Source organism: Aethina tumida, chromosome 2 (genome assembly GCF_024364675.1).
Source record: "Aethina tumida isolate Nest 87 chromosome 2, icAetTumi1.1, whole genome shotgun sequence".
In the NCBI taxonomy this organism is placed as follows: Eukaryota; Metazoa; Arthropoda; class Insecta; order Coleoptera; family Nitidulidae; genus Aethina; species Aethina tumida.
In genome coordinates this window covers 35643476-35663273 of record NC_065436.1, presented here as the reverse complement: position 1 = coordinate 35663273, position 19798 = coordinate 35643476, and the positions used below count along the sequence as shown (strand labels likewise).

Here is a 19798-nt window from a genome sequence, read left to right as displayed (position 1 = left end):
CTAAATATACAATAATCTGTGAATACCATAAAATAAATACAGTAAAATAATTATTAATAATAAATTTTAATTATTGGAAACTGTTCATTTTAGAATATAAAATATGTCATATTAATTAAACATACATATAATCAAAAATTAATTAATTTAAAATCACTGACAAATAATAATTTGTAAATTTATTCATAAGTAATTTAAAGTAATTTTGTTAATTATAAATACATAAAATATATATTCTAGTAATTATGAATATATAAATAATATTTTAATCTAATAAAATATTATTAATTAAATACATATAATAAATTTTATAAAAAAATGTAAGAATTTGGTATTTTTAATATTTTAAAAATAAAAAGTTTTAAAGTGTTTAATAAAAAACAACCTAAATTTTGACTTTAACAACCGAAATATACATATAAAATACTTTAGGACTTTTATATAATTATGAATATTTAAATATTTTAAAACATTAAAAAAATGTTTTAGATTTAATTCTATAATTTTTATATCAGATATTTGTTTTTTTTTTTGAGATTTTCAAATATGGTATAGAATATAAATATTTAATAAGGTTCAGAACATTTTTATAATATTTGCTGGCAGTTGGTTTTTTTCTAAAATTTTTGAAAACTTTTCTATGTTAAATATTTTAGTATTTTTATGTAAATATGAATATTTATATATTTTAAAATATAAAAAAGTGTTTTAGATTTAATTCTATAATTCTTATATCAAATATTTGATTTTTTACTATTTTCAAAAATATTTCTGAATAAAAATATTTAAGAGGAGTCTGGTAGTTAATATTTTTAAAAAAGTTCAGTTTCTGAATATAAATATTTAATAGAATTCAATAGAAGATTTTTAAAAATACTTACTTGGTTGGATTTTTGGTAGTTGAATTCTTTTTAATTTTTTTGAAAAATTTACCAATTTAAATATTTAAGAATTTTTGTATAATTACGAATATTTAGATATTTTCAAATCTTAAGAAAGTGTTTTATATTAGATTCCATTTTTTCTATCACAATTTTCTGATTATAAATATTTATTATTAAATAATTATTTAATAATTAATATTAAATATTAAATAAAAATTAAATATTTTATAATTTTATATTAATTATGAATATCTAAATATTGTAAAATTTATAAATTTAATTTTATAATTCTTACAACAGGTGTATGATTTTTTACGATTTCAAAAAATGTTTCCGAATTTAATATTTTTATTAATTTGGAAATAAAAAGTAGTATTTATTATAATAAAAACTATATTTTGACTTTAACAATTGAAATATGCATTTATTAAATTTATTTAAATCGTGGTAAAATAATGATATTTAATATATAAATTAATATAAAATTATATATGGAAAAATTTCATAATAATTAAAAAATATGTGTAATTTTAATGGTTAAAGTTTTAATTCAAAAAATAAAAGATGGAATGTAAAAATTATAAAACTTTTATTTATCTTAAAATTTGACATTAAATTAGTTAAATTTTTAATTTCTGAAAAACGAAATTTTCATAGAAGAATTTAATATAATTTCAATTATTTTGGCAATTAAAAATATTAAATAATAAATCTTATAAATTGAAATAATAAAAAAAGAACATAAAAAATCCTAAGACGTGTAATTTCTTTAATTCTTGAAAAATGTTTATTGTAAATAAAAAATCTAAAATTTAACATTTTAACAACTAAAATATACATTTAATAAATATATTATTATCGTGGTAAAATAGTTATATTCAAGAAATGTAGAATAAAAAGTTTTAAGCTAATTTTTAAATCTAAAAATAATTAATTAAGAATACGTATTATAAAGAAAAAAAATAAAATTTATAATAATTAAAAAATATAAAATTTTTATTCATCCTAAGATCTGTTAATTCTATAAATTATATAAAATGTATTCACAAGAATTTATTATAAATAAAAAAAATAATAATAATATATATAATATTTAATATTTACAAAAAATTTTAAATAATAATAATAAATAATAAATTTTATCGCACTTGTTCCAAAATAACAAACAAAAATCTTTAAAATTTATAATAATTAAAAAAAAAGTAAAAATATAACATGTATAAAAATATAAAATATCTCAAAATTCGACATTAAAATCTGTAAATTCTTTAAATTATGTAAAATGTATGTATCGAAATTTTGACATTTTAACAACTAATAAATATATATAATAATATTTAAAATTTAGAAAAATTCTTAAATAACAATATGATATAATAAATTTTATTAATAAATTTTAAATCTTAAAATATTAAATAATAAATCGTAATCCTATTTGTTAAAATATATGTAATAAACATACAACTTTAGAATTTCTAGTAATTAAAAAGAGTAAAAATATAAAATGTACAAAAAATATAAGATTATTATATTATCCCATAATTCGACATTAAAATCTATAAATTCTTTAAATTATGTAAAATGAATATATTCATAAAAATTTATTATTAATTAAAAAATCTAAATATTGACATTTAACAACAATTATTAAATATCTTATTTAATGTAGTTATTAACATAGTTTGAAATAATGGACAGTGTTTAGCGTCAAACGTGTAACAAATCACAATTTATTGTCAATATACAATAGTTACATTGTAAGATGTGCCCGTCTGTGTGTCTGTTTGTACGAGAAGAGTTTTCTTAACGAAAACAAAACGCAATAACTCAGTGGAAGAAACATTTAGCATGTCTGCATTCAGACGTTGAACTCGTCTGTGACAAAAGCATATTATATAAATTAGATATACCTCGGAAAACAATAATGCACACATAAAACATAAGTGCATATATGCAGTAGCAGCTCCGCCATTATGTTCTAACAAAGGACTGTCTTGTACCGAGTACCGAGTCGTTCGTTACTTTTAGTAACAGCCGTAAGTGCCATTTTATTGTGACCGGTGTTGATAAAGGGAAAATTGCGCGAAATTCCGCAGATCGGACTAACACATTCGAAATTGGCGATCGTAAATGAAACGAAATCGGTTCAGCTTAATGTTGGCAGAGGATCGGGCTTCCTTATAGGTAACGTCACTGTCTGCGGACCCAATACTTTAATATAATTACGGACATTAATCAGCTATACGGGACGGTGTGCCTGTTGAGTTAATTAGCATCGCTGTTGGTATCAAATAACAAATGTTCGCGGTTTTTCTTGGCCGGCTTTCCCTCCGCCCCGGCCCGTGATTGTAATATAGAACCGTCTCGCGACCATATGGTACCTAAATCCCTCCGGGTTCATCAATTCGGCTGACTGAAAGTGGTTAATGGATCGGAAGACGCTTCCGAACGCTTCAAACACGCTGAATTTTCAGGCATCTGAAACGCAGATAAAACCGCACCGAGGACATAATTTTATTTATTCATTTTTTTTTTTTTTTTTCGGTCGGTAGAACAGCGAACCTATACAAATACTAAATAAACATCGACATATAAATTATAATATTATCAGTTGTTCAAGATATATTATTAGAGGTTATTTATGTACATGTATCGATGACTTTGGAAATTATGTGTCATACTGCCCGCTGGGGTTGTAGTCATATAATATTACTTTTTTATTTATTGTAATAATAAACTGCAATGGTATGCAAACTATAAAACGAACAAACAAATTAATAATTACATATTAAAACCGTGCGTTGCGTGTACAGGACGCATCTGAAATATTGTAGATACGTTTTGTCAATGGTTAGGCACTCTTTGATTAATATCTCCATTAATAAATTCTCAATGCGACTTTTCTACGTTTGTTTAATATTTAAAACAAAAAAAATTATTACAAAACTAACCTCATCTAACATTTTAGTGTTTATTTGAAAATGGATGTCTTGTTTAAAATATTTAGTATCACAAAATTAATATAAATTATTTATAATATTTTATATTTTTTTAAATAAGTAAATATATTAATTTAAACATAGAAACTACATTCAATAATATAGGTTATGAAAACTTAGATAATTATTTAAAATAAATTTCTATTATTTATTAGTGTTGTTTTAGTAATTAGATATTATCTTAAATTAGAAATATATTTCTTTAAAAAAATTATATAGAAATTATGCCGAATATTATAACAATATATAAAAAATTATATCTTTTAAAAAATTATAAAGAATAACTTATGCACCTTACTATATGTTATATTAAAACGTTCTCGATGTTAAATTAATATTTTTTAAATGTTTCATTGCTCTACAACAAGGATTTATTTAAAATATATTTTTATTGTTTAAAAATCTTGTTTATTAATTAATATGTTATCTTTAATTAGAAATCAATATTATGACAATATTTAAAAATTTTCAACAGAAATTTCTTCCTGAAATTTCAGTGAATATTTAGAACATAAAGAATCTTTTAACAAAGAATAACGAATAACTTGTGCATTTTAAATTACATTCAAAATATTTGAAAATAACAGTCTCTTGAGAATTTTATTTTATACAATATTTAAATGTCCCTTTACTCGAAAATTACAACAATTGTTTATTTAAAAATATTTTTATTATTTAACAATGTTGTTTTTAATAATTTGATATTATATTAAATTAGAAACCATTTTTTTTATAAAAAATTATATAGAAACTACGCTCAATATCCTGACAATATTTAGAAAGTTTTTTCCTATAATGTTTCAGAGTATATTTTGAATACAAAGAATTATATCTTGGAACAAAGAATAACGAATAACTTCTGCATTTTAAATTACATGAAAATGTTCTCGATATTAAATAATATAATTTGAAAATTTGAAATTATTGAGAATTTTATTTTACATATTTTTACACATCCCTTTTCTCGAAAATTAAAACAATTACTTATTTAAAGTATATAGTTATTATTTGACAATGTTATTATTAATAATTTGGTGTTATATTAAATTAGAAACATATTTTTTAGTAAAAATTATATAGAAACTTTGCCCAATATTATGACAATATTTAAAAAGTGTCAAGTGGAGTTTTTTCCTGAAATGTTTCAGTGTATATTCAGAATATAAAAAATTATTTCTTTTAACAAAGAAGAATGAATAATTTGTGCATTTTCAATTACATTAAAAATGTTTTCGATGTTAATAATATAGTTTGAAAATGAGACTCATATTTTCAATATCCCTTTTCTCGAAAATTAAAACAATTACTTATTTCAAATATATTTTTATTATTTGACAATGTTATTTTTAATAATTTGGTGTTATATTAAATTAGAAACATATTTTTTAGTAAAAATTATACAGAAACTTTGCCCAATATAATGACAATATTTAAAAGGTGTCAAGTGAAGTTTTTTCCTGAAATGTTTCAGTGTGTATTCAGAATATAAAAAATTATTTCTTTTAACAAAGAATAATGAATAATTTGTGCATTTTAAATTACATTAAAAATGTTCTCGATGTTAATAATATAGTTTGAAAATGAGACTCATATTTTCAATATCCCTTTTCTCGAAAATTAAAACAATTACTTATTTAAAATATATTTTTATTATTTGACAATGTTATTTTTAATAATTTGGTATTATATTAAATTAGAAACATATTTTTTTAGTAAAAATTATATAGAAACTTTGCCCTATATTTAAAGTTTCAAGTGGAGTTTTTTACTAAAACATATCAATGTATATTCAGGATATAAAGAATAATATCTTTTAACAAAGAATAACGATAACTTGTACATTTTAAATTACATTATAAATATACACTATATTCAGAATATAAGGAATTATATATTTTAGCAAAGAATAACGTGCATTTTAAATTACATTAAATATATTCTCGATGTTAAATAATATAATTTCAAAATGAGAGATTATTAAGAATTTTATTTTATATATTTTTAAATATCCCTTTTGTCAAAAATTAAAACAATTACTTATTGAAAATATATTTTTAATATTTGACAATGTTATTTTTAATAATTTGGTTATATTAAATTAGAAATCTATTTTTATATATAAAAATTATATATAAATTATGCACAATATTATGACAATATTTAAAAAGTTCCAAAGTAAAGTTATTTCTTGAAATGTTTCAGTGTATATTCAAAATATAAGAATTATGTCTTTTAACAAAGAATAACGAATAACTCGTGCATTTTAAATTACATTAAAAATGTTCACGATATTAAATATAGTTTGAAAATGTCAGAGTATTGAGAATTTTATTTCATCTTTAAATATCCCTTCTCAAAAATTTAAACAATTACTTATTTAAAATATATTTTTATTATTTAATAATGTTATTTTTAATAATTTGATATTATATTAAATTAAAAACTTATTTTTTTAAAAAAAATATTCAGAAACTTGACCAATATTTAATATGTAAAAAATACTAACTTGTAGAATTTAAATTGTTAAAAATTTTCTAAAGATCAAGATTATTAGGTATTTAAAAAGTAATGAACAATTTTTTTTTAAATAATTAAAAATTTTTGTATATAACAGAGATTATATATATCCTAAAAAGTTTAGGATTTTATTGAACTTAAGTTAATAAAATCCCGATATCAAAAGAATTACGTTTGTCTGAAACGTTTCCAGTTAGATTAAAATTCCGGTCGATGGGTTCGGCCGTGATTTGGAGCAAATCGAAAGAGAAACACCCGGTATGATATCGACGGCCATAAAACATAATTTATGCAACATAAATTGCGTTGGAACAATTACACATATTGAGAAAAAGCGAGGCATTCGCATAAATCAAGTGTCGGTGGTGCTTGGCTCGCCAGCGTCTCTTAGTTTAACATAATATGAATGATGGGCCATAATGCAATTGCAATTTACGGCCGGCCAACAATTGTTGCTCGTAAAAGACGCGCGGCCATTAATGAAACGGCCCGACCGGCCAACGTCACTTACCAACCCCGCACTTTCTTACAAAGGGTCGTAAAACCGAGACGTACGTTTTTCCTCTCCGTCGTTTTAATTACTGATATTTTAGAACGAGGAGGGAGGACGGCGAAGTAAAAAATGTGCTGCACGAGGCCGCCGCCACTTTTACGGCCGCAAACCAACGATAACCGATTAACAACAACAATATCGTTTCGTCGTTTCGATCCGTTTCGTTCGTCGAGACGATGGGAGAAATGGTTGGAAGAAGGAATGGTTCCTTGTACGGACGGTAATCGCTTAATTTTTCGCTCACGCCCGTCATAGCGACAGCGAAATAATGGTTGATCGGGACGGTGGACGTTGGACGTTGGATGTTGGATCGAGTGCACGGCGTCATAAACCCGTATAAAGATTTGCATAAGCACACGTGTGTCCGAATATCTGCATATATCGGCCTGTGGGCTCGAATTCTTCACTTATCCGCCACCCATCGCAGTGGCCAATGCGGTCATCGACTCCTTAAACCAGTCATTTACACCCGATACCATAATGCAATACCGAACACGCTCCACGTCGGATCGGTGAGATGCATTCGCCAAAATCGACCGGGCTATGGAGCATGCGACTGAAAAAATCGAAAATCATTCTCGGAAATTCCCAAACCGTGGGTTTTGATTCTCTTCTTGACCGCGGTTGGTTTTGTGTCGATGGTGTAGTATTCTGGGAACAGGATTTAATTTAAATCGGTTAGTATAGTGAATTTTTAGAATTATGTCAATAATTTAATTTGGTTATCAATTAATAATTTGTAGAAGCAAAGTAAAATTTAATTGTACTAAATATCCCATAATAGAAAAAATTGGATTACTTAACAGAAAAAAATTGCAAAATGTTAAGAAATAATTTTAAATTTTACTTATATAAAATTATTTTCTAAGAATATTCCTTAATTTAAAATATTTTAAAATATTAATATTATCTTTTGATTTATATTTACATTATTTTAAATATACGTTCATTTCTTTGTAATTTGAGATTTATACAGATTTGGAATTTGTAATATTTTATATTTTTTTACTATTTTAATTTGTGTGATTTTATTATTAATTAGATTCATATACTTGAACGATTTATTTAATAATATATAAAAAATAGTGTTATATAATATACTATATTAATACTGAAAAAGGAAAATTGAGGGAAAAGATTATATACAATTTAAAAAGCGTCTGATCCATCTGAATATTAATAGAGATATTAGGCACGACGGAGATAATAAAAGTCTTCCACGACAGAGCAATCTGGAGGCTTTCACTGTCTCTGTCGTACATGACGTCTCTCTCAAGATTCAGACAGATTAAACACTTTTCGATAAAATAATAATCTTTATTTAATTTATATATTTTTAACATTTATCATATCAAGAAAATAAATACAGTACCAGACAAAAGTAAAGCAACAAGCATATATCTAATAAAAACTTTCAAATAGGATATTATCAAGGAACCATATTTTTGATAGTGTACTTTATAACTTAATTGATATCAAACTTTTTATAATTTTTTTTACTGAACATTCAAAAGTAAAATAACACCGTTATAAATCATCTAATTTTAGTTTGTCTTTAGTTGTTTATGCATACGGTGATTACTTAATACTAAGTAAAGTTGATGATCTTAAAAATCTAATTGTTTCCAAGTACAAATCAGGACTTAATCAAATTTGAAAGAAAGTTCTTTAAAACACCCTTCATTTCAAGAAAAAATAGAGCTGCAAAAAAAACAAAACAAAAAATGGAAAACCGTTTTATTTTCTGATAAAAGTAAATTTAATTTATTTTTATCAGGGAACAATTAATCTAAGGGTGGAGGATTAATGGTGTGGTACTCATTTTTTTGGTTTGATCCGAAGCATACATTGTAAAAGAATTTTTGCTTCCTATAATGTAAATCTTAAGTGGTTCAGCCCAAAGTCCCGATCTGAACCCCATAGAATATCTGAAATATGATAAATCTTAAAATGAGGAAAGCTTACTTAGGCAAATTTCAAAATTCAGATGAATTATTTGAAGATATTAATATTATTTGGAATTCTGTAAAAGAGTAAAGAGTAAAGTAAAAGATTGATAACCTAGTTTTTTCTATGAAAAAAAAAAAATGTGAAGAAGTAATAATAAAGTAATGGATACTACAAAATACTAATAAAAAATATTAAAAACCTACCTAACTTTATTCTTCTTTTCATTTATTCTTCTTTCTTTACTTATGACTGATATTGTATATATTTATAAATAATTTATAAACATATAATTTTAATATATTTTATTTGAACATTTTATAATCAAATAATAAAATATATAATAAAATATGTTTAATTTTTATAATAAAAAGAGAAAAATGTCGAAAAAATATTTTAAAATATATAAAAAATGATTTGTTTTCTTTAATATCATAAACTAACTACTACAAAATCAAATAATCTCAAAATACATAAAAAAATGTATATTTATAAGTAACAAATTCAAAATATTGATTATAATGTATAAGATTTATACATTTTAAAATAAATATACTAAATTTAATTTGTATAATTTAAGAAATTAAAAAATGTTATTTTTATTAATATTTTTTAGAGTTTTGAAGATATATTCATTGTTTTTGAATTTGAAATTTATGAAGATTTAAAATATGTATTATTTTATATTATAGCATCTTTAATTTTTTATGAACCTATCGATAGAATTTTAGTTTTTTTTAAATATTTTAATCAATTAATGAAATACTTAATAATATGGGTTCAATTCTTATAAAAAAAGGAAAAATATCTGAAAAATATTTCATAAAATTTAAAAAAACATCAATATAAAAAGTATATATTTACAACTAATATAAAATACTGAGAATATTTAATATTAATATATACAACCATTTAATATCTATATTTTAAGAAAATAAATCAATCTTTTTTATATTTATTTATATTTTTTAGAATTTTAAAAATGTATTTATTTTTTTATATTTTAAGATTTATGAATAGAAAAATGTCGGACAGATAAATATATACCTATGAGTGGTTTCTTAATTAAACAAAAAAATATTAATCATTTAATTTATATATTTTAGAAAATTAAAAAAAGGTACTTTTTTACTTATATTTTTCAGAATGTTAAAAATGTGTTATTTTTTTTATTTTAAAATTTGAAAAGATTTGATTTTGTATCACTTCATATTTTTAATTATGTTATATTTAATAAATAAATAAATAAACAATTTCTATATCGCACGTAATAAATCAGACATAAAATACGTGTAATCGAACGGGTTTATATTACGTTAAACCATCTGTTAAAGTATGTCAATTTTACCGACAATAAACAAATATAATGCATGATTTATTTTTATTTATTAATTTATCCAATCGATTAACGTTAAGAACCGTACGGTAATGATTCGTATGTTTTTAGGTTCTCTATTTAATGCATTCACGTTACTCAAGAACCACAATTTAACGGTTCATATTTTTAATGTTTATCTTTGATATATTGCTACAATTATAACTAGATTCGTAACGTTCATCTAGCTTCGTCTATAAACCATAAATAATATCAATTTTAAGAATTTGGAAAAATATATATTTTATGCAAACTATTTTTAGTTGTAATTTTATACAAACTAAAAATAACTTAAATATCAAATCAATAAATGTTAGATCCTGTTGTTCCACTTTAAAATTAATGATTATACACATAATTAACCAAATTAATGTATGTATTTTATAAGGTGTCAATTTATAATATATTTTTTCATCGTCTATAAACGAAACTGAATCAGATTCATAACAGATTTGACGTCAATAAACTATCTGGATCGTATCGCAAACGATAAATCAGTAAAAACGTACCGAATAATTTTGCATAAATTAAAAACTAATATTTTTTTAAAGAACAATAATGACAAATTCGGCTACTTAATTAGGACTTTTAATTATTAGGTGTCGCTTCATGGTACTTCCCGAGATACCAAGCTGCGATAACTAAGGCCTTATTAACGTTAACAGTTCGTTCTATAATTATGTTTTCCGTGAACACAGAAGAGGCACGTGAATAATAGATTTCTATTTATTTTGTTGCTTTCTTGCACTAACTCATAATGATAATTTTTTAATTCACTTACAAACTTTTTTAATAATAATCATAATAATTTTGATGTAAAGGTTTATTTTTAAAATTATTTAATCGGGATTTACGATTTGACCTGTGAACGAACAGGGTCGTTGGTTTTGCGTGGGTTAGACAAGTGAAAGTTGTCGTGTGCTTGGTCCGGCATTCTACGGTCTCCACCCAGCTCAAAAATCTATCAAAATTTTCACACTGTCATTGTCTGTCGTTAGCGGTCTCTTAGAAACTGTCGTAACATTCCTATTACACATTGATAAATGTTAAAATTATCTATACTGTTGGGAAATTGAATCGGTAGACGATAATAACGGGCATAATTCAGTCGAATGTGCGATACTTTTTCCACGCCTCGTATAAAGAGAAGGCCGCTTTCTAGCAGGTGCGTCTTATTAAGTTTAATATTGAACCCGTAAAGTAAAACATCATCGTGTCGTCCAGCAATAAATGTACCAGGTGACAGCTAGTCGAGATCGCAGATAACCGGCCAACAAGAAACAATTCCTTCATGCAGAAAAAAAGCCGCAAATGGTGATGTACCATTAATCGATGTATGCGTAAAAAGCGCGCATAAATCTTCCAACAGGCGAACCGAATGTATCCCATATGGGTTGGATCGTGGCCAGTTTTATAGGAAAGTGGAGACGGGGCCGATCTAGCAGCATCTAGCAGCAGCATCTGATGACAAATTATTATCTAACGCGGTAAGTTAGTGCCGTCGTTTTCCAGTACCGGTTTGCCCATATCGCGACCGCATATACGGACGCTAAAGTCTTTATTACCGGCCAATTACACGAATACAGTAATTAGCGATCTTACTTTGATTCACTCTATATTTATGCAAGTTGAAATGTGTTTGATTCGGTGTCACCCCGTATAACTAGCCCAAAGCCACTGGTGCATTAAAAGCAGAAATTACCAGTCGCAGACTGACAGTGAAATATATCCGTTCGTCCGCCATCCACGTATTGTAATGTGGCCGTAACCATCGTTATATGTAAAGTACTCTTCAACTTGGACCAAAACGAAAAATAAACCGCTCAAACTACGAACGAACTAACCTTGTGGCCTATTTTCTGTTATTTATCGTAATTCCATTCTGTACTGTTAATGCCATTGAGTTGCGGTAAAGGTACATCAATGGAGCTGTTTTTCTGATTTATCGAATGGCTTTTATTAGAGATTTATGTTCTATTCATCGTCGCAAACTATTTTGTCACGGTTTTATTGACTTTTTTAATTTGCCAACGAGAACGTCTTCTCTTGTGTGGTATTATGGTTCAATGATCCAGATTATTTTATTACTTATCACGTTATATTATTTATTAAGACTTTACAAATACCTATGCAGTAAGCACAATAGGCGAAAGACAAGTTTTAAACTGATTCTTTCAAAATATAATACATATTTTATTGAATAACTAAAGTATGCAAAGAAAAATGTAGTTGATAGTGAATATCTAAGAAACGTTAAGTTCTGGTTACTTAAGCACTTGAGATACAACACACCACCAGTGGTGTTTCTTTATAGCACAAGAAAATCACAATGTCAAATTTACAAAGTAAAATTGTGATTTGAATGTAATAAACAAGAGTTGTTTTATTAATATTTTGTACTTTTAAGTTGAATTTAGGCAACCCAGATTTCAATAAATGATCAATCAATGATCAACCACAGAAGACACAAATAACGTTTAACTTCTAAAGATTTAAAATTATAATTGAATAAACGGTGGTTCAATTATAAAATTAAAGTGAACCTAATTATAAAATTTTAGAAGAGATAATAATATTAATTAAAAAAATAACTCATAACTTATATATAAACATTAATATTGCAAATAATAATTTTAAAAAGCAAATGTACATATTTGATTTTAAAGATATATATTAAATTTTGTTTAAATATATAATAATAATATAATGTATTATGATTTTTTATTTTATGCTATTCTCATTTAAAAAATTTTATATTGGTTTATCAATAAATTCGACAAATTATTTTTCTGCACGAAACTAAATTACATCAAAAACCTTTATTATCAAGGAAAACGAAAAAATAAAAAGTTAAAAAACAATATTTGCATTAAAAAACATGTGTAATATTATCCTCCAATTAAAAAAAAAAAACTTTTTATTTGAAAAGATTGTGAATGTTTATAGAATATAATATTATATTTATATTAAAAAATTATCTCAAAATAGAAATTAATCTATCAGTGTTTAAAATTGGATATACCTAGTTTTGTTTAAACATACAGTAGGAGAAACGTTTGACCCGTCTGAATTTAGAGAGAGACATTATGCATGACAGAGACTGTAGAAGTCTGTCCCAGAGTGGAAGACTTACTGTCTCTATTGTACATGATGTCTCTTTCAGGATTCAGATGGATAAAACTCTTTTCATACTATATAATAGTTTTGATAATTGATTATAAATGTAATACAAAATATTTTTCTGCCTAAAAATAAATTACATCAAAAATTATTGTTTAGATTTTTATTACTAATAAAAAATGAACTCAAAAACAAAAAAAAAAACGTATAATAAAAAAGTAATAATAAACATATACACACACCATTTATTTCCATTCGATTCATAAAGTTTTTAATTTAAAAAGTTTTAAAATTTTATTTTATAGAAGAAAATATTACATTTATATTATAAACATTAACATTAAAAATAATAATAACTCAAATAAAGACATTTTCAAAAAAACAAACGGATATCTGATTTTAAAGTTGCATATGTTTAATTTAGTAATAATATAATGTATTATTACTTTTTGATATTCTCATGTAAAAATGTTTATTTTGGTGTTTTTCAATAAATTCGTCTGACAAAATATTTTTCTACATGGAACTAAATTACATCAAAAACGATTATTATCGAGAAAAACAAAAAACTCAAAAACAAACAATATTTGTATTAAAAAAACATGTGCAACATTATCATCAAATTAAAAAAACTTTTTATTTGAAAAGATTACGGAAGTTTATGTAATGCAAAATATTTTTCTGCAAGGAAATAAATTACATAATAAAAAACGAAGATCTCAAAATCAAAATAAATAAATAAATAAATAACGTATATAGCATTATTATTCAATTCATGAAACTTTTTATTTGAAAAGTTTTGAAATTACTGAATTTTATAAAATAAAATATTACATTTGTATTATAAACAGTAATATTAAAAAAAAATTATTTTTTTTTTATATTATAGTTATTACTCAAATAAATCAAGCAAAACAAAAAACTCACAAACATGTTAAAATAAAAAAAGTATTTATTATTATTATTTTTTTTTATTAGTGAATTATACAATTCAATTTTATGTAAAAATTAGGCACATCCATATTACATAGTTTTAAGAAAAATCTACAATTTGTCGAGTATCATAATTTCTTAGATTAAATTTTTTTTGTACTTGTCTATTATTCTAGTAATTTATTCACCCTAATTTAGACTAAATTAAAACCACAGTTATCTTCATTCAAATATGATAAATACAGTAATAATTATTATTAATCACAAAAATTATATAACCGAAAAATGCAAATTCTATACGCATAATTAAATATTAATTCCTCCATTCATTTCCCATATACAGATTTTTCATAATTAAACCATGAATATTCACAACATCATTTCCCGTAAACATTAATACATAAATTTCCCGAACACGTCTTGAATCGATGGCTTACCGACATACAAACAAATTTTTACTTTACCCCGTTGAATATTAATACATAAATTTTCCCCTCATACATTCCGGCTAATTAACGAGGTGCCACGATCAAAATGCCCCGTGCAGATATGATCGAATCCGTCTAATACCGTTCCAGCGAAATAAATTCCTCGATATCCTCAATTAATTCATAGTTTAACGCCAAGCCCCAACGATAAAACTATTTTGTCGTGGATAGTACGGTAACTGCATATTTCCATTAATCAAAATTACAAAACTGCTTTCGCCCATAAATAGTAAAATTTCAATCCCGGGTTGAAGTAGTTGCGTGATACTAAAAACCCGTTTATGTGTTCGATGCCGCTACACATACATATATTGCATTTGCCATAATGGCGTTAAATTCGCACTCTCGCCTTTTGCTAAATCACTCCATTACATTTAATCTAATAAGAATTAATTTCCACCAGTTAACAATCCTGTTAATCCTCCTGGACTGTAATTGGATAATAAACAACCTCTGGTAACTTTTTGTTCAACGTCAAATTGATGTAAATTTAAAAAAAAAAATTAACCGAAGACGTATTTTGCCATTATTAACAACAAACAAGATAAAATTCGAGTGACTAATATGCAAGTTTTGCCAATATTTATCTCCTTTCATATTCATTATATCATAAAGTGATTAAACGTTTATAAATATTTTTGCGAGTGTTTGTTTTCAAAATAGTCGTATTGTTCATTCAAAATGTTTTATATTGTAATTTATCTGTCTATTCTTTTTATACTACCAAAAGTTTATCCGGAAACATTAGAGAAAACAGGTAATAACCATTATTATAATTTAAAAGCCGCATCACAATTTGGTCGTAGAAATCAGAAATTGTTACAATTTGATCGACTGTCCAAAATACACTGTAACTTGTGAACAAAAAACAAGTATATCTGAAGACAGAATATATTTTAAGATAACTACCAACTGCTTGGGAAAACAATGTAAGTGTGTTAATTGCCTTGGTTATTTTTATAATTCATTATTTTGCAGTGGAAGTTTTAGCAACAAACACAACGTACGTTTACAACTTATACAAACCGAATACGTATTATAAGGGATACTCAAAATCTGTGGTTTATAAAGTGAAAATCTAATTTATTTATACTGACTTATTTATTTGTAACCTTGTATTAAATTTATGAATCAATAAATTTGTGTTTTATTATAATATTAAACCGAGATAAACTTCAATCAATGTCGAAATTTCACAAGTTGTTTATATAAGAGTGTTTCTGGTTATTAAATTTGATAAGACGGAATCGATTAATTTACAAATAAATAAGTTAAATACCAAGAACTAACAAAATGTGGTTAAACGTATGTAAAATTATTAAACTCTCATTGTTAATAAATTTATGTTTGTGCGGTAAGTTTACCTACCACATTTTTGCACGTAATAATTTTTAATTAATTAGTTGCATCGAACGACGTCGTGTTTTACTGTCACAACAGGCCTTGTCCCGAATACACGGTGTCTTGTTCAAAAAGTGCCAAAATTTACAACAGGACCAACCTAGAAATGATCATAAATTGTCTGGACAGTTCAAGTAAGTCACCAACAGATATATTTTTAAATATTAACAAACCACATTTACAGATACAATTTTACAAACCCACAAGGAAGTAAAAAGTATACGATTACACGAAAATCAATAGTAGCGAATGAATAAATTTTAAGTCCGACACTCTTGTTTTATTTACAAAAATCACGTTTGTTCCTGGCAACAGTGGTCCGCATTATCATCAATTCCGTTTAATTATTTCTTAATACGTTAATTAAGAGAGTAACACAACAAATATCCGTCACATTTCACTTATCAATTGAGATTTCTAGAATTAGTTTATCGTCCAGTTATAAATTTCAATGCTGCGTTCCGCAAACACTTATTCTTGAACTTTTGAACCACGTGAGTTGGTGCCCAAGTGAGAAAAAAATCACAGGATTTTTCACCGAGATGTATTTTAAATGTACCGTACTGTTTATGATTGTCTGTCTGACAATATCGAACGTGTCCTCGCAAGGTATGGTCATTTAATTTAGTTTTTTTTTTTATTTAATTTTATTTGTTCAATATTTTAGCTGCACGATGTTATGACGTGGACTGTCCCCCACTGACCGAAAGGTGTAGAAAGGTTATGAAAACGTCTCCAGACAAGTTATACGTTCAAACAACAATCTCCTGTTTGGATAGTGGAGGTTTGTTATTCATATTTTTATAATTGGCACTAGCTAAACTTTGCTGACATTTTAGATTACTCCCTGAGAGAACACTTTAGCGAATCGCCGAATATATTAGGGAGACACACGAATTATGAAAGCACCTCTTATCAATCCATCGATTCGGAACCTCTGAGTTACAGACAACCACCGTACAACAACCGCTTGGAATACTATTATGAATAAGCTATTAGACATTATTTATTGCTTTATGATAATTATTTATATGGAAGACTATAAAAATTTAATAGAACAAATAAGATAAAAGATGTTTTATTATGAACTCCTACAAAATTAAAGAAAAATGCACCAACCTTGACCTGGGTTCTGTATGCAAGTTAATAAATAGTGAACTTAAGACATAATTGCGATAGTTCTTAGATATAGTTGTTAATGTCGAAGTGAAAATGAATTTAGTGATTTTCATTATTTGGACATGTTTAAAAGTCACATTATCCGCTCAAAATGATACTGGTAAGTAAAATGAAAAACTTTAATAATTATAATATGTATAGTACCAATAAAATTGTATCTTCTGTATAATTTTAGATCTAATCGAATGTTACGGCAAAATATGTCCAGCCGGTAGCATCATATGTAAACGTACACGGGAAACTGTTGAAAAAAACAGGATAATAAATACAACTATTGAATGTCAAGATTTCAGTGGTTAGTTATAAATTAATTCATGTGACAATTAATATGAACTCTTTTCAGGATCTACATTACACTCCAATAGTACTTTCGAAGATAATACTGATGAATCCGTAAATATCAAAAGTACGTCATTTCAAATGACACTGAGTGGAAATAATATAACATACAATAATGGCGAAGGATTGTCCTTTAAAAGTGTATCTTATAATTAAATATTGTAATTTATAATTGTTTTCATATAATAAAAAACAGTTTAAATATTATTCTTTTTACAATACATTAACATGATTAAAAATGTTATAAAAATGTATAAGGTTAGAATAGAAAAGATGAAATAGAAAAAGAAATATTTAATGGCTAGTTATACTTTTAATATAAAATTGGAAATAGAATTCTACTGTAATAAAAAGAATTAAAATAGTTTTAAAAGCTAAAAGAGACAAATAACTGAAAGTATCATTAATATAATAATAATTAACAACTATTAAATTAATTAAACTGAATAACAAAAATGTTATAATTAGTTTTATACAAAAATGTAGTCAATGTAGTTTTAAGAGAGGTAAGTAGCTTTTGGCGTCTTCGGCTTTTTGTATTTGTTTACGTAGAATTGAAAATGAATCTTACAAAGTCTTCAACAGATTTCACTGTTTTTCATATTTAATAGCTACTTATTAGCTCAAAGTAAGTAAAATTAATAAATTACAAGAACAAGCTAAGCAAAATAAGTGGTGCAATTACAACAGAAAAATCTACCAATACAGAAACAATGACAACATAATCAACCACAACAGAATAACTTAATCAACTACAACAAAATCAAAGTTAACCACTATTTAATTCAACTACAATCGAGTCAATCACAATAGAAACAGAGTTGGCTACAACATTCTTCACAGTTTTGCCATTTTAGACATATTCAATTGTAATGGAAAAAGTTGCCCAACTGGTGCAATTGCTTGTAGAAGGAGAGAGAAAACGGTGAACGAGAGAAATAATTTCTTGTTTAATTTTATGTGGTATCTGGATCGTAAATTTGTGTCATGTTTAATACGAGTATCCAAATAAAATCCCCGATATAAATTCTAAATATGTTATTATAATTATTATAAACATTCCGAACAAATAATATTACTTAAAGATGTATTTCAATGTATTTTAAAGATACGAGTTTAAATGAAGTGGTTTTTCATATAATATTATAATGTCACCAAAGTACATGTAAAACTTACGGCTTTTGACCTACGTCCTCTAATCTGTTAATAAACAGAATGCACTAGATATACTTGAGTTAGTTCTTGTACTTGTTTTCGTAGAAACTAAAATGAAACTTACAAAATCATCCGTGATTTTCATTGTTTTATCATATCTAATAGTTACTCTATTAGCTCAAAGTAAGTAAACTTAATAATTACATGGATATGTTAAGCTAAATAAAGTAATCAATGATACAGCTGACACAGATTCAACCACAACAGACTTAACCACTACTGAATCAATTACTACGGATTCAACTACAACAGAATTAAGTACAACAGACTCAACCACGACAGAATCAACCACAACAGGGTTAACTACAACTGACTCAACTACAATAGAATCAACTACAGCAGAGTTTACCACAACTGACTCAACTACAGCAGAACCAACCACAGTGGATGCAACCACAACTGAAACATCTACAACAGAGTTAACCACAGATTCAACAACAACCTCTTCAACAGAAACATCAAGTAGAACTGAGAATATAATTTATTTTGTTCACTGATGTTTTATGTCGTTTTAGATTCGTTCAAATGTTACGGAAAAAGTTGCCCATCTGGTACAATAGGTTGTAGAAGGATAGCGAAAACGGTGAACAACAGAAACAACATAAGTATAACAATTTGTTGTTTGGATTTTAATGGTGAGTGGAAACGTAATTTTTATGTGTCGTGATTATAACGAGAATCTCTTTTAGGAAGATCTTTAAAAAATTTTACAACAACGAGTGTTAATCCAAAGAAAACTACTAATACAATTTCTCAAATGTTTTTTGTGCATCATACTGGTAGAACGAATATAAATTATAATGATAGAGGAATTTCTATTATTATAAAAAGAAACTAAATAATACTAA

The 19798-nt window shown here is 25.2% G+C and overlaps 1 protein-coding gene and 2 long non-coding RNA genes across 5 annotated transcripts; all 3 read left to right on the top strand.

Annotated features, from left to right (window-relative positions):
- The first annotated feature begins 14978 nt into the window (after positions 1 to 14978).
- Positions 14979 to 16485, top strand: LOC109606435 (uncharacterized). The gene is made up of 5 exons (XR_002192077.2): positions 14979 to 15573; positions 15623 to 15745; positions 15795 to 16170; positions 16220 to 16351; positions 16402 to 16485. It is a non-coding gene; the product is annotated as an uncharacterized LOC109606435 (long non-coding RNA).
- Positions 16486 to 17222: 737 nt separating this feature from the next.
- On the top strand, positions 17223 to 17942 carry LOC109606442 (uncharacterized). The gene is made up of 3 exons (XR_002192078.2): positions 17223 to 17496; positions 17572 to 17691; positions 17740 to 17942. It is a non-coding gene; the product is annotated as an uncharacterized LOC109606442 (long non-coding RNA).
- Positions 17943 to 18855: 913 nt separating this feature from the next.
- On the top strand, positions 18856 to 19788 carry LOC109606186 (uncharacterized). Of its 3 annotated transcripts, none has more exons than XM_049962555.1 (4): positions 18856 to 19073; positions 19158 to 19412; positions 19466 to 19585; positions 19640 to 19788. In XM_049962555.1, the coding sequence occupies exons 1-4, from the start codon at positions 19004 to 19006 to the stop codon at positions 19786 to 19788; spliced, it is 594 nt and encodes a 197-aa protein (XP_049818512.1). In that variant the 5' UTR covers positions 18856 to 19003. The 3 variants fall into 3 exon arrangements, with proteins under 3 accessions (XP_049818512.1, XP_049818511.1, XP_049818510.1); XM_049962554.1 differs by having other exon boundaries at positions 19134 to 19412; XM_049962553.1 differs by having other exon boundaries at positions 19119 to 19412.
- Positions 19789 to 19798: the final 10 nt, after the last annotated feature.